We start from the raw sequence: 14,259 nt of genomic DNA, 5'->3' as shown, positions 1-14,259 counted from the left end.
GATGATACTGTACCTTCCTTTGCCCAGAGCTACATATAGACCACCCGCCGGCCACCGTCGGAGCATCCAGTATGACTTTCAGACTCTGAAGCGACGTAGAAATATAATGTATCTAGGTCAATGGGTTTCAGTAAGCATTGTGTTTGCATGGGTTGACTCGAACAGAATGAAGATATGATGTGGTCTCATGCAATGCAATGCAGTGAAACCCGTGGACAAAAGCTCGAGCCATTACTATTCGCGCGATAGGAAAGGCATGACACGCACGGATGTTCAAGTGCATTGACGATGCATTCGTATCGACAAACAAACGTATAGTTATGTAGCAATGCAGTGAGATTGCGCGATCACCTCTCAGATCATACAGGTCATTTTTGCCTGGGTATTTCTTTTAGCCTCACTTTCTCTAGAATCGTTACCAATGACTATTTAGCCCAAGATGACCTAGCAGGATATATAGCACAAGATAGATATAATCCAGAGTTGTATTTTTCTCTTAGAAGAGCAGATATACTTGAATAAAATAATACGACTGTGCGCATGATCGGCTGATCGGACGTCGACGTCCCTGTTATGAATTCCCCTGCAAATCGGGCTTAACTTTGTCAAACGATCATCCAATTTCTCTTTTCCTGAGGGATCTCTTGGTATCATTTTCGAAGGTTTTGTTGTTGTTCTTAGTCGGTATAAAGCATTCTGCCTCCTCTCGGCACATGATCAGCCTTACCATTTGAGATTTTTCTTAAGTTTTCTACCTCTCAAAACAACCTCCTTTTCTATTTTCCCCGAAAACGCATCCATAGTCCACAGCATTTGATACTCTTGGTTATTTAACTTCTAGAAGTTAAATGTCCCTCATCATTCACAGCCTCTCAGATGGCTTTGGTCAAAACAAACCAGCTTGCTCAGTATCCAACCCGCCCGTGACCCACAAGATGAGATAGCGAATTGTTCCTCAGCGACTATTGGCGTTGCAATAAAGTACCAGTTTCAAGCACCCGCAATTTCCAAGTTTCTAGACTCTGTACGTTAATTATAGCATGCTGGCCGTTCCACTTGCCTATCAAAGCCTCTATCTCGACATTCATCCAAAACAAGCTAAATTTCCAGCGGAAAGTTGAAGGCTTGCTAGTTTGACGCTGTTCCAGATGCCCGAGCTAATGACTGCTTCTCCACACTTTGTATAGTTAAAGTTCTAGGTTTGAGACACAAAAAGGACAGCCAAAAGGGCAGACCCGGCATACTCAGACAACTGATTGGTCGTGCCTTCAAGAGTACACTCACTTGTTGGCAATCATGATTTATACATAGACCATCAATTTCTAATATGATTCAAGTATCTAGAGTTATCTAGAGTCGTTATTTCACGTCGGATTTCATCAGTGATATATAGGTGCACAGCCAGAGTGATTCCAATTGACTATTTCTCGTAGCCTAAACTTCTCATCCATGGAACATTTCCAGACTTTCGTGCAGGAAACCCCATCGAAGGGCATGTAGGGCTGCCGTTTAGCACCGTGAACAGAATTACGACTGCTGTTGTATTTCTGTATCGAGCTATATCTAATATCATGTCTGTCGGCCACTGAGATCCATGTACGGCAATATTCAAAACAGGGTCTCCTCCGTACACTCGCGAATTAATTCCTAGTACCTTGGTCTACGTAATCTATACTTAGCTTAGTTGCTGTAATACTTTGTCCAGTATCTTACGAGAAATTTCAATACGCTCAGATTTTCTGGATATCAAAGCAACATTCTTTGTTTGCTGCCTCCGCCCAGTGATTGTGAATATCCTGAGAATAATCTGGCTAGCTGTACCGCTCGCAATCAGAATATACTCTATAACAGGTTGAGCTGTCGTCACCTCCAAGTGTCTGTCTATGTCCTTCTGAGCAATCAGCATCCGCTAGACTCCACGCCCAGGTAAGCCTCGATGAGCCGTCTACTTTGCCAACCCCAGAACTAATAACGCTTCAATGACTATAACATTCAGTATTAAGTTACGCAGCGCTTTGGTCCTCTTCTTTGCAGTCGCTACTCTAGCAGCGAAATACACGGCCGGAACACCTTGTGGCAACTACGAACAGTGCGACAGGAAATGCTGGGATGGTCGATGGTCCGTCACACAGAAATATGATGATTGGGGCACCTTGGTGTGCGACCCGAATAGGCCAGACATTCCACTGGACTATATGGCGGATTGCTCATACCCTGATAAGTGGGACCAATTTGGTGAATCCCCATCTTGGGGAGCGGAAGTTGACGTGGCAAAAAAAGCCTGCGAAGAAGCTGGTGGTGCCTATTGCTCCTCTTATTGTTTCCTGTCTGGCAAGAGGAGCGGTGATGTGGAGCTCAAGCGCTTATGGGAGGATAGCTGTACCAGCAACCAAGGGTATGGTGCACATATCCATTTCAGTTTCACGCCCAATGCGGTCAAGGATTTTTTCCATTGCAGAGATGAAACTGTTTTCGGGAATGTGACAAAGGTGGTGTTTGGGACGTCAGGGTTCGATTCATGAAACCATGCTGTTCGTTTGTTATATCTCGCCTCTAATTTTTCGTGCTATTTTGTCTCTTTCTTTACGATTGAAAGCTGCGTCCGAATGACAAGTACTAATACACCAGGGAGTCAGTTCCTTGCGATATAATGAAAAAGCACTTTGTAGAAAATTAGTCGCTGTATACTAAGTTGGGTGTGGATTAAGCCAGATCGTCAGATCTCCCCCACTCCGAGATCGGTAAATTACAATGACTCAATATTACAATACAACAAGTTATATACGATACTGACAGGGTAAACTGTTCATTCTATTGAAAGGTAATTTTGATGAAGCGCAAAGAAAACGATTTTCGGATCTAGATCACCTCATTATTTTCATTTGTATAAGTGTTTTGATAGCCAAGGCAAAGTGTAACCACCATCGATAACAAGGTCTGAGCCTGTCATGTAGCAGCATGCGTCGCTGGCAAGGAAAACACAAGCCTGAGGAAATGGTTAGTTGCATTGTAGAAATAATCCAGCGCGGAATGAGGTACATAAACTCTTAAGCTCAGCTGGGTCACAGATTCGGCGTCCAGGATTTATGGCCATCCATTCCTTGAACAACTCCTTTGGTTGTTTAGTGCGCACTATAGCATTGTCAGTGTTAGCCTTTTCTCAGAACCTCATCTTGTAGACACGTGAGGGATCTTACTATCTGTCATTATGAAATGCGGAGAAATGCAGTTCACCCGGGCAAAGTCTGTCCATTCCATAGCCAAACTCTTTGGCAGGTGCACCGCAGAAGCCTTGGATGTATTATAAGCGACCTAAGCCTGAGGAATGTTGACGAGGATAGCACTCCCAGAAGCAGTGATAATTAAATTACCCTAGCCCTGTGTCTTCAAGATTTTACCCGCAGCCTGTGCAGTCCACATGATATCCTTGTAGTTCACTCAGTTATCCCGTGCAAAGCTTTCCCCGTCATATTCAAGATTGGGGCAGGTTTTGCAGGTACGGGCATTAGCAACCACGATGTCCAAGCGACCGTTGCCAAAATCCTGTTTCATGGTTGATCGTCGAAGCAATCTCACTGCATACTGTCGCATCCAATCGGTAAACTATTAGTACTACTGAGTTTAATACTGGGGCTTTTGAACTCTACTCTTCCATTTGACAACTACAATTGGTAGATGTGCCTTTCCATGAATCCTCATCAACAATCTTTCAGTTTGGATGCTATTTCTATATAGATTTGCAATAGTTGTCGGGAATTGCGAAGCTCTTGGATCCTCAGAGCGAATCCTTGTTCTTCTCCAAAAATTGTTTCCAGCTGGTAGCTTCGTAGCCATGCTTCTTGAGCAGATCGTTGCTCTCCTTCAGGCTCTTTCCATTGTAGTAACCGGGGCTCTCAATAAACAGGTGATTCTCCAGCATCTCCTCTCCCATAGGGCCGGGCATGAAGCTCTTGTAAGTCTCAGAATCCACTTGGACGAAGTTGGTCTTCTTTCCAGTAACTTCCTCGAACTCGACAAGAATGCGCGAAGGAGAGTAATAGTCGGCTGCAGCCAGGATTTGGGATCCCAGAACATCTGACCGACCCTTCAGGGCTGCGGCGACATACTTGCCTAAAGACCATTTTGTTAGCTTTTCTAGTTTCATACGTAAGGCATGAATACAACATACCGAGGTCGGTGGCAATGTCAATGAGCGGGAATGGAGCATCTTTGCCGACGGGGTAAGCCAGGTTATAGACGTCGTCTTCACCCTTACGCAGCATTCCAAAAACGGAATAGTTGGACATGAAATACCCGGGGAGCACGAATGTAGCGGGCACTCCAGTCGACCGGATGTACTTCTCGACCTCGGCCTTGTGATCAAAGTGAGGGACATGTGTGAGTTTACCACCCGATGTCTCGGTCACATTGAGGAGAGAAGAGAAGATAAGGTGCTGGACACCAGTCTCCTTTGCTACATCGGCGACGTTCTTGCCGTGGACTAGCTCAGCATCAGAACCAGCATTACCCCAGTCGGGTGTAGTGACAAGGAAAACCGAGTGACTGCCTTTCAATGCCTGAGTCAACGAGTCCTTGGAGTTCATGTCGGCCTCGGAAACATCTGTCAGTATTGGGACTTATCCTTGACGAAAATGATGACTTACATTCTTGATCTCGACTCCTTGTTGGACGAGGGCTTGAGCTGCGGGTTTCGAGATATCGCGAGTGATACCACGAATCTTGAATTCCTTGGACAGGCTGGCATCTTGCAAGATGGTGCGAATGACAGAGCCACCCTGCTGTCCGGTAGCACCAAAGACTGTGATGAGCTTCGACATGGTTGAAGATTCAAAGTAGTTTAAAGTTGGACTGATAGATTTGATGATTGATGATTTGGCCTGGACAGGGGACTTGCTCGATCTTTATACTGTGGCAAGTTCGGGGGCTCGGCGATCTTCCTCGCCGAAGATCTGCAATAAAATGCTTCTGTAATCATACCAGCAGGATTCAATGTTTGAAATCAATATTGTTGATCTCGCTGTTGGTCGGGGCCCGATATACCTCAATTATTAAGGTTGAACGAAAAGTGGAGCTTCGGGCTCTATATTAACCCCGAGGATCTCTTCCCACATTCTTCGGCATTCTACAGAATACATTTCACCACGTCATAACAGATGTACATGAACTTTTTTTATTCTTTATACTAAGTCACTTAAATCCAACAATGTCGATAGGGCATATCAGTGACATTGGGGAAAAGCAACTATGCATGTGCATCGAAACACATAACCTTAAAACCATAGAACCCGCTCTGATTCAGCTCGGGGTTGAGATGGGCCCAAAGCACATGTAATTATCTCACTGCATTCTACAACCTATTGAAGTTTTTCAAGCTTGATGTTTCATACCACCGCTATAAAAGCCAATTGCTGGTGGTTCATTCTTCTCACCACCAATCAACCCAGTCTCATTTTTTTATACAATGGCACCATCTCTAATTACCGGAGCGACAGGCAGCCAAGGAGGTTTTGTAATGATAACGGGCTAAGGATGTCATGACGAGCGTGCTGCATATGTAGCCTGTCCTGTAGGGGTTCGAGCAAAACCCTAGAATAATGAGGCTGCATATGGTCTGAGTGCAGGCAGACACGCATCTATAAATTTTAAGACATTTCGTCCTTGAAAGCAACTGCTATACGCTGTGCAGAATAAATAGGTAGGAACAAATAACCCCGACGCCTGCAATGTCGGGATCAGCCTCAACCACGCAATGGTCCTCGCATTGAATGATTTTGTGGCAAAATTTGCTTTTTATACCTAGCAATTCATTGATGAAACCAAGGGCTAACACTTGGAATGGCAAATAAGAGAACGAGGGATCCCAAGCGGACGAAGTTATTCACTGATTGGTGCTTTGGTTGCCCATCCGCATAGCAGAACCAGCTATTCTTCAAGTCAGACTATGGTCAAGTTTCGAGCTTATGGATCATCAAGTTGGCTTACGGCTTTCGGGGCCATAGTGGAACCCGAACGTGTGCGCTTACGGTGAACGTATACCGCATGGTGGGTATGCTTGAGAAAGCAATTTAATTCTCTCGAGTGGGGGTTAGATCTAGCTATTTAAGATACCCTATATTATCTGACTTGGATGTGAACTCTTCGAAAAACTTTATCTCTCGCTCAGAATGATATGTCTCATCCACATGTGATATTGATATCCATAAGGCAGATACTGCCGAATTTGCAGCACGCGTAAGCTGTCGAATTTAAACACCATAAAGAATAGGCATATCATAGCGACTGCTTTGCGTATGAGGTCTGTTATTTCTGCATTCTCACTTGCTGGTATGTTGTATACTCTTTTGCCTTGGGGGGGATACTCACCGCCCCACTATGAGGTTTTGGTTCAAATCTCAACTTCCCGAGAACAAGGCCAAGCAGGAGAAGATCTCTGTAATATCTTCCGCTCACATAGCGTCGCTGTAAAAGAGACGTGCAGGGCTGGATCTGAGTGCATTTTTTCTGCAGCCGTAACCCCACATTTCATGCACCCAGCGACACGGTTGAAATCAGACAAAACCACAATGGCTGCAACTATCCAGCACCCCAGCTCTGCAACGACAGTCTTCCTAGACCAGCCACCAAGCTGTTTGGAATTCTGCCCGGAGGCACCAGACCATTTCATAGTGGGCACCTACCTCCTATCAGAAAACAAGACGGAAGATGGAGAGATAGAGCAAACCAAAATTGGAAGTATCCAGCTATGGAAGCTAGATCCCGTCAGCAACGCACTGTAAGCTATGCATTAGCCTGCAAACACATGTTATCGACCGTCAGGGCAATGAACTAACATTACATAGATCTCAAATCCAAAGAATCGCAGTCCCATATGCAGTCTTTGACCTCCACTTCCACCCAAAACACAAGAATCTATTCGCAATCGCTAGCAGTGTAGGCACAGTTTCTCTATTCGAAGTCTCTGCCAATTCATCAGCGGGAGATGATGCGTCTCCTAGCGTCACCCAACTATGGACCCAGCAAGTCCACGAAGATCCATCCATCCCAGCCCTCTTCCTGGCCTGGGCACCGGAACACTGGTTCCCCAACACTTCAGCAGATGGATTTGCAGTCACATTCTCTGATAGTCGGACAGCTGTCTTCGGAACGGAGGGTGATATCCGCGAAGAAGGTGGTCTAGTTGAATGGGGAACCTTCGAAGCGAAGCAAATGATCGAAGTCTGGTTCGTCGCCTTATCCACACCTTCCACCACAGCCGACAACCAAAACGCATCCAAAATTCCCTTCATGTTCACCGGCAATGACTTTGGCTCATTACATACCCGTCGCTTTGATAATATTGCCGAGTTAGATGATCCAAATGAGCATATCTCGCCTATGCTCGTTGAACATGATGATCGGGCACGTCATCATACAGCTGGTGTTACTGCTATTCTACCGCTTGAGGTTCCATTGGTTGGTGATGCTCCTGTTCTCCTGACTGGAAGTTATGATGAGGGTTTACGGGTCTACCATGCTACGCGCAGAGGCGAGGTGCTTGCTGAGCAGGGGCTTGACGGTGGAGTTTGGCGATTGCAGTTGCTGAGCACGACGCAGGTGCCTGAGTCTGCAGATCCGTCGCATGTTACAACATGGAGCTTCTTGGTGCTGGCAAGCTGTATGCATGCTGGTACTAGGCTTGTTCGGGTTACTTGCTCGCAGCAAGATGGTACTTCGGAATGGGGCATTGAAGTGCTGGCGAAGTTCACGGAGCATGAGAGTATGAATTATGCTAGTGGTGTCTGGCAGGGGACGAAGGTTGGACTCGGGGAGTCTGTCTCCGGAGAACTCCTTTGTGTCTCGAGCAGTTTCTATGACAAGAGGCTGTGTATATGGACTGTAGATGTGTAGTCGAATCATAGACGAAATCGTCTGCCGCGGAAGGCTAGCTATGCCGCCTATTGCACTACTAGAAATAAAGAAGCGGGATAATTCTAACATGATTGTTATCATGAACACGCTAGACAAATCACAATGCAGAAGCGACAGGTATACAAGTACATCCGCGCCTAAATAAATCATTCATACCCGAATACAGCACATCATTCCCATTGAAAGAGTTATTAAACAATGGTTTCAAGTTCCCGGGCGTAGCCCAAAGCGTTCTCAATAACGGTACCGCTAGCCACCAGAATGTCCTTCTCGGACCTGGCAGCCGCCTCGGGCTCAACGGGGAAGTGTATCCGGCCGTCGCGGAGGATCCAGCCACGCTGCTGAGCAAACTCGATAACGGCACCTTCAGACTCGAGGAATAAGAGGTTCTTGGCGTTGGAGATGGGGAGGGAGGGATAGGCCTTTTCCGAGCAGTCTGCGATTTCACTGCGGATGGTGCCAATGAGAACCTGGAGATATCATAGTTAGTATTTATATGCGAGACGTGATTGAGTTAAGAGCAACTCACATTCGAGAACAGACCGAAGTCTTCAGATGGGACACGCTCGGACTTTGTCTCCCTCCACACCTTGTCGTAGCTTCCCTCCATCAAATTGCGCTCCAGCTCAACGGCATATTTGATGTATGCATCATCTTCAACACGACCACCCTGCAAGCTTGCCTCTTCAACGAGTCCCTCTAGCACTGTGTGGAAGTTGGCACTGTCACCCATGCTCAAAAGAAGAAGCAGGTACAGTCCTGTGATCTTGCTCCGCTGGCTAGTGCTGAAATCTACATTTGATGAGTTCTGGCCTGGAAGACCGGCGTGTCGCTCAAGATCGTAGAATGGCTGGAGTTGCTGGTAGTATCTTGTGAATAGCTGCGCGTCGGTCTGGCGAATTGAGGCGAGGGCTCCGAGCTCGAGGACTTGACGGGCGAGGACAACAAGCTGAGGAGGTGTTGATGAGGTTGGGATCAATGCGTTTTGCATAAGAAGAGCACGCTTGGCGCGGCTGAGGAGATCGTTGGTGGTATCCAGCTGCTTGCGCTCGAGAGCACCGTGGAGCTCTGAGACAAGGGACTGTAGATCGGACATGGTGTGTGGGTTGGATTCAGGGTAATGCTGAAAAACTTTAGCGAAGCCGAAACGCAATCTAGCACTGGCAACGACCGTAACGAAAGAGATAGAGAGCTTGAGGATAGGTGGATGATTGTTGGTGACAATCCGGCACTCATGACGGAGCTGTGGTGGGCGGTCAGCTGTGTTGGCACGTGACCGTGTTTATAATCGGAGATATCCACCGCTCGTGTACTTCTACTTCCTCGAGATTATTCCATTTTTTACTTGACTAATTGATGGCATTAAGCGTTCAAATTTGCGCTACTGCGTGGCAGGTGCAAAATGTGCTCATTGAGATTATTTTTAGCGGCAGTTCAAGACAATGCTATCTGGACAAGTCTCTGGAACAGAGGCGTCCCCAGTCCTGTCACAGGGTCCCACCCGTCGGTGGCATTCCAGCTTGCACCTGACACCAGAGGTGTTTTGATGCCACCACTAATCTTCCCAGCACAGCCAGTGGAGCCACCTCGAACAATGTCCGCGAACCCAGGTTGCCCAACACTATAAATCCATGGATTCAAAAAGCCCATGCGAGGCAAATTCGCTGCAAGACGAGCAGCATTTAGCTGAGAAACTACAGCTGCGAATACTGGCGCCGATGCACTAACAATATTTAGTATAACTCTTCTCTTGAGTGTCGGGAAACACAAACCTTGTACCACTGACCAATACCCAATTTCCATGGTCTCGAACCACGAAGTTACTCGACTGTGTTGCTACATCAGGAATTCCTCTTCCTTGGGGATTGTATAACCCGCTCCATTGATCCCCAAGTTTAGTGAGGTAGCCAGTCACGGCAGTGTCCTGGTACGTTGGCCGTGGGAAAAGGTCCGAGAATCCTCCCCCCGAAAAGGAAATTGCAGTTTCGGGACCGATGCCGTGCGTTCCTCCAACTGACGTGACGAATGGACAAGAGGTTGGGAATTCAGGTAGGAACTTGGTTGTGTTCTGCCCGTCATTACTCAGGCACGAATCTCCAGGACCCGAATCCCCACTGCTGAACAGCACTGTGACACCGCGGGCGCCGAGTTGGGCAAACAGACTGCAAGTTGCGTTTGCATATGACTCTGGAATACTCTGCTCATCTTCTCCGTATGAATTTGTCAGCACGGCTGGGAGCTCGTGATCCGAGAGACTGAGCAGATAATGAAGCTGTTCGAGGTAGGGCTCATTTGTGGACCCGGCGCCACCTAGCCGGCCAATCTCTGGGATCATAGGAGCTCGTCCAGCGGTGGTATAGAAAGTTGCTCTCACTTCATCTGCAATGGAGATGGCGTACTGCACATCTAAGCTTCCTTCAGTGCTGTCAGATGAAGAGTTCTGATCGTTCTGTCCATCATGAATTGAGACCACGGTGAAGTTGCTCGTATTGTTCGCAGCGTATTGAGCCATGAAATGGTCGAAATCCCTGTATCGAGCGTATTGTTCTAGGTAACCAGATATCCCAAGGATGTTGTGCCGATTCGGTCTGGTGGTCGTGTTTCCCATGCCGTACAGGTCTCGAATGCAGGCTGGTGTGATGATACTGTGGCATCCAGCGGCCAAGTCTTCGGAGCTTGCCATTTTTGGTTGGACGAGTGACATTTTCAGGGACCCTAGGTTGCTGAATCGAGTTGTTGGTTGAATCAACTGGACATAAGGATGTATATCACGAGGTACCGAATAACCCAGAGTTCGAATGGCGGTATTTGTCTGAGCATGTTGATGGAAGTAGAAAAATTGTGTCTTCATCATTTTCTCGGCCTGGGCAAGTGGGACTGTGAATGTTATCCAGTTGCCTGCTTCTTCGATCGAGCAGGCAGGCGCATTCTCTGATTTCAGCCATGCGTAAACTCGATCTAAGACGAATAGCTGTGGGCGCAGGAACTCATTCACTTCTTCCCTTTTCATATGCTGGCCGTAGGTTGCATGTCCCGGAGTTGAAAGATCAATCACCTTTTTTTCAAATTCCTCAGCGTTTCTTTGCGTGATTGCCAGGGTGAATGTCATTGACGTTGAAGCTGAAGGCCTGCTACCCTTCGACCAGCCCTCCGGTACATTCTCCAGTTGTTCAACTCGTTCATAGCTTGAAAAAGGAGCTTTTGTAAGCGAGAAGCAGCATAGTGCGAGATTCAACATATAGAAAGCTATAGAACAAGGCTTCATCTTTTATAGAATGCTTACTCAGGTGAGATGAACTTAAGATTTGAGATGCCGTGCTATTTCTTTGGACCAAGTATGCTGGCTTTATAGGGTGTATCAACATACGGCAGATCTCACTACCTACTTTCTTAGAGTTCAACCAAGAGACCACAACCTAACACGGGAAAATGCCAAGCAGGTTGAGTGCAGCAATACAACGTTGTGTCTCGTTCTATGGTCACCCGCATCGCATTCCCTATATAGTCGGCGTAGAAGATCCTTTCTAATACAAGCCTTAGCCATAGGTGAACATTCGCGGGAAAACGCTTGCGGGGAAAGATCATCCAAACTTACTTGATAAACGTAGCGCTGTTTCACGCTGAGATTACGCACACACTCTTGGTAGACTGTTCGATCCCAAACATACAATCTTATCCTAACAGCAACCTTAAACTGACGTTGACCAAACATAACAAGATCTGGATTGGTCCTTTCTCCGTCGTATTACCTCAAAGCTTGGTATTAAGCACAGGGTCCCATGTCATTTGTTTAATAGGCTGAGATGATCTTCATGTAGTGATCCGTGGGTCACTTGCTGGGAAGGGCTATTTTCTTCTGAAACTGAGGATCACTCGGTATACTGTACTACTGAGAAAAAGGTATGTACCGCGACTGTTACAGTGGACCATCGTCTATATTTATTTCATGAAAGCCAGGGGAGCACGAAACGTCTGGTAGAGGCTCTGAAGGTAGATACAGGGAGACATGAAGAAATCTGTCATGTTCATCCATCATCTGTCCCAATCTATCTGGTAAGAAGGCTTCTACTCCCTCCGCCTCCTGATCCTTGTATCTATACACCTCCTCTTGTCGGCCTAAACTTCTTATCAATGGATCACTTATCATGCCTAGCTTCATTTGCTAGAGTTATTTGAGTGTTGTATTGACATAGACAACAGCAAGCAAAACAGACAGACAGACAGACAGACAGACGTGTAAAAAGGAGGCAGAAAATTGAGAGAAAAAAATGTCCAAGCAGGATGAGTATAACAGGGATATTCAAAATATATATCCCAAGGGACTGACCCTATATAATTTGGTAAAAGCTTGTCTTATGTTCAGAATAAGCAGCAAGTCCACAGCGCACTATAGTAGAGCCTCACATCATACTGTCTCCAGAAGAAAATAACTTACGGAGGATTGAGGCAAAGATTCAAAAACAGGCAACGAAATTCATGCCTTACTGCCTGACCGGATCATCGAGGCTCCGAAGAAATGCGGGATGATCGACGTCACGAATGGAGATGATTCACGCGTCAACCCGAGACCAATCAGTCCTGCAGAGAACTGCCCAAGTGGATATATTTCAATTCAGCCCTACTCCAGAAAAGCATACGTTGTACTTTGGGGTTTGCGTTTGTGGCTTGAAGTGTTGAAGTGTAATGCGGGGATATTAACGGACCTGTTTCATTCCCCCATACTGACAAGGAACTCATATCCCTGCGGGGTGGTATGATTCGCTGATTCGACGTCATTGCTATATTTCACGTAATACAACTCTTGACCTCCGAACTTCTTTCTTAACCTGCACTTCCTCTTCATCCATCATGGCCGAAGCTGAGTTACAATACAACCGTCGGTTGTCGGCGGACAACCAGACCGTCTCCAAATCCGACATATCTCTCAAGGAGCGCTTCTTCCGCTACTTCCAGCATGAGATTACAGGTATGATCCGCTGTGCTCCATTATGTCCACGACTCAAGACAAAGCAGCCTCTGACTAATGTGATATGGGATTTAGACCTACAACAAAAGATGGACAACCTCGCCGACACATCGCTTGTAGGTGGTGAACGCGTAGACGCAACAGACCACTGTCTGGCAGGTATCGTGCGTTTATCAAACGAAGTCAAAGATGCAGCAAGCTATATCCCCACTTACGACCAGAGGGTATATGCAGAGGTATGCAACATTGAAGGCATTTTTCCATGTGTATACAGCTGATCCCTTTATAGGCAATCAAAGCTTTGCAGGACCGACTGAGTGAGACACGTGCCGCCTTCGAGCCCCGTTCGAAGTTCAGCTTCAAGACCAAGAAGAACGCCTCTGCCATTTCTCTGTCTGACGCCGCCACAATGGCAGCTGCGGGTCGGCTCAGCATCCCTGGATATCGTTCTCCCGGCGCCTCGTCCGTCAGTTCGTCTGCAAACCAGACACCTAACTATCCTTCCACTCCGCTCAACGAACCGGATAGGCAGCAAAATCAACAGGAACGACCGGAATGCGCACCCACCTCATTCCCGCCCAGTGCTGTTGATAATTTCGCAACAAAGCCTCACTCGGACAAAGCCGGTCCTTTTGCCGCCATAGGCGTTTCCTCTGTATCTGTCGACGACCATTATGGCCTGCATATCATGCTCCCATCCTCCGGATCGACCTCCACAGTCCCCGCTTCTATCACCTCACTGGAACACTGCATTGTTGACATGTCCATTCCCACTGCCAATGGCAAGCCGTATGCCAGTCTTACCGCCAAGGGTATCAAGGAAAGCTTGCTGGTCTGCGGTCAAGTGAACGGTCCTGCCCACATAACAGATGTTCAGAATACTGTCATGGTTGTTTCATGCCGTCAATTCCGGATGCACAACTGCAAAAACGTGGATGTCTACCTCAGCTGCTCCAGTAATCCCATTATCGAAGACTGCTCTGATATTCGATTTGGTCGGATTCCCAAGGCTTATGTCAGTGTTCCTTTTGAGGCTCTCCCTTTCCTACCAGCCATACTAACTCGACATTATAGGCATTGAACCATGACCGCCCTGATCATGAAGACCGCTGGAGCCAGGTTGAAGATTTCAAATGGATTAAGCCTGAACCGAGTCCTAATTGGAGCCTACTTGATCCCAATGACGCAGTCCCGGAAGAGGTCTGGGCAGAGATTGTTCCTGGCGGGCCGGGATGGTCTCTCGAGGACATCTTGCACGCCATCAACCTCATCAAATGATAATCTCACGAGATGAAACGATTTAAATGTCGCACTTCTTCGAAAGCTCTATCAAATCTTATTTTCCTATTGGGGCCAAGCCTTCGATCTCCGCACTCTTTCACGAC

The 14,259-nt window shown here is 47.0% G+C and overlaps 6 protein-coding genes across 6 annotated transcripts; 2 read left to right on the top strand and 4 right to left on the bottom strand.

The window, feature by feature from the left end:
• Positions 1-2,998: 2,998 nt before the first annotated feature.
• Positions 2,999-3,258, bottom strand: N7508_005206 (uncharacterized protein; the record flags this gene model as incomplete). Its single annotated transcript, XM_058463272.1, has 2 exons — positions 2,999-3,132; positions 3,198-3,258. 2 exons carry the CDS (start codon positions 3,256-3,258, stop codon positions 2,999-3,001), a joined length of 195 nt encoding a protein of 64 aa, XP_058319750.1.
• A 517-nt stretch (positions 3,259-3,775) lies between these two features.
• N7508_005205 (NmrA/HSCARG family protein) lies at positions 3,776-4,817 on the bottom strand (the record flags this gene model as incomplete). Its single annotated transcript, XM_058463271.1, has 3 exons — positions 3,776-4,110; positions 4,169-4,589; positions 4,644-4,817. The coding sequence occupies 3 exons, from the start codon at positions 4,815-4,817 to the stop codon at positions 3,776-3,778; spliced, it is 930 nt and encodes a 309-aa protein (XP_058319749.1).
• Positions 4,818-6,563: 1,746 nt separating this feature from the next.
• N7508_005204 (uncharacterized protein) lies at positions 6,564-7,887 on the top strand (the record flags this gene model as incomplete). The annotated part of the gene is made up of 2 exons (XM_058463270.1): positions 6,564-6,772; positions 6,840-7,887. The coding sequence occupies 2 exons, from the start codon at positions 6,564-6,566 to the stop codon at positions 7,885-7,887; spliced, it is 1,257 nt and encodes a 418-aa protein (XP_058319748.1).
• Positions 7,888-8,099: 212 nt separating this feature from the next.
• rpnL (proteasome regulatory particle lid subunit rpnL) lies at positions 8,100-9,004 on the bottom strand (the record flags this gene model as incomplete). The annotated part of the gene is made up of 2 exons (XM_058463269.1): positions 8,100-8,378; positions 8,438-9,004. The coding sequence occupies 2 exons, from the start codon at positions 9,002-9,004 to the stop codon at positions 8,100-8,102; spliced, it is 846 nt and encodes a 281-aa protein (XP_058319747.1).
• A 338-nt stretch (positions 9,005-9,342) lies between these two features.
• On the bottom strand, positions 9,343-11,017 carry N7508_005202 (S53 family peptidase; the record flags this gene model as incomplete). The annotated part of the gene is made up of 2 exons (XM_058463268.1): positions 9,343-9,631; positions 9,681-11,017. 2 exons carry the CDS (start codon positions 11,015-11,017, stop codon positions 9,343-9,345), a joined length of 1,626 nt encoding a protein of 541 aa, XP_058319746.1.
• A 1,739-nt stretch (positions 11,018-12,756) lies between these two features.
• On the top strand, positions 12,757-14,152 carry N7508_005201 (putative tubulin-specific chaperone c; the record flags this gene model as incomplete). Its single annotated transcript, XM_058463267.1, has 4 exons — positions 12,757-12,874; positions 12,950-13,110; positions 13,164-13,889; positions 13,949-14,152. The coding sequence occupies 4 exons, from the start codon at positions 12,757-12,759 to the stop codon at positions 14,150-14,152; spliced, it is 1,209 nt and encodes a 402-aa protein (XP_058319745.1).
• Between the last annotated feature and the right edge of the window lie 107 nt (positions 14,153-14,259).

Source organism: Penicillium antarcticum (genome assembly GCF_028974205.1).
Source record: "Penicillium antarcticum strain IBT 31339 chromosome Unknown utg000005l_segment0_segment0, whole genome shotgun sequence".
NCBI lineage: Eukaryota > Fungi > Ascomycota > Eurotiomycetes > Eurotiales > Aspergillaceae > Penicillium > Penicillium antarcticum.
This window is presented reverse-complemented; position numbering and strand designations above follow the sequence as displayed.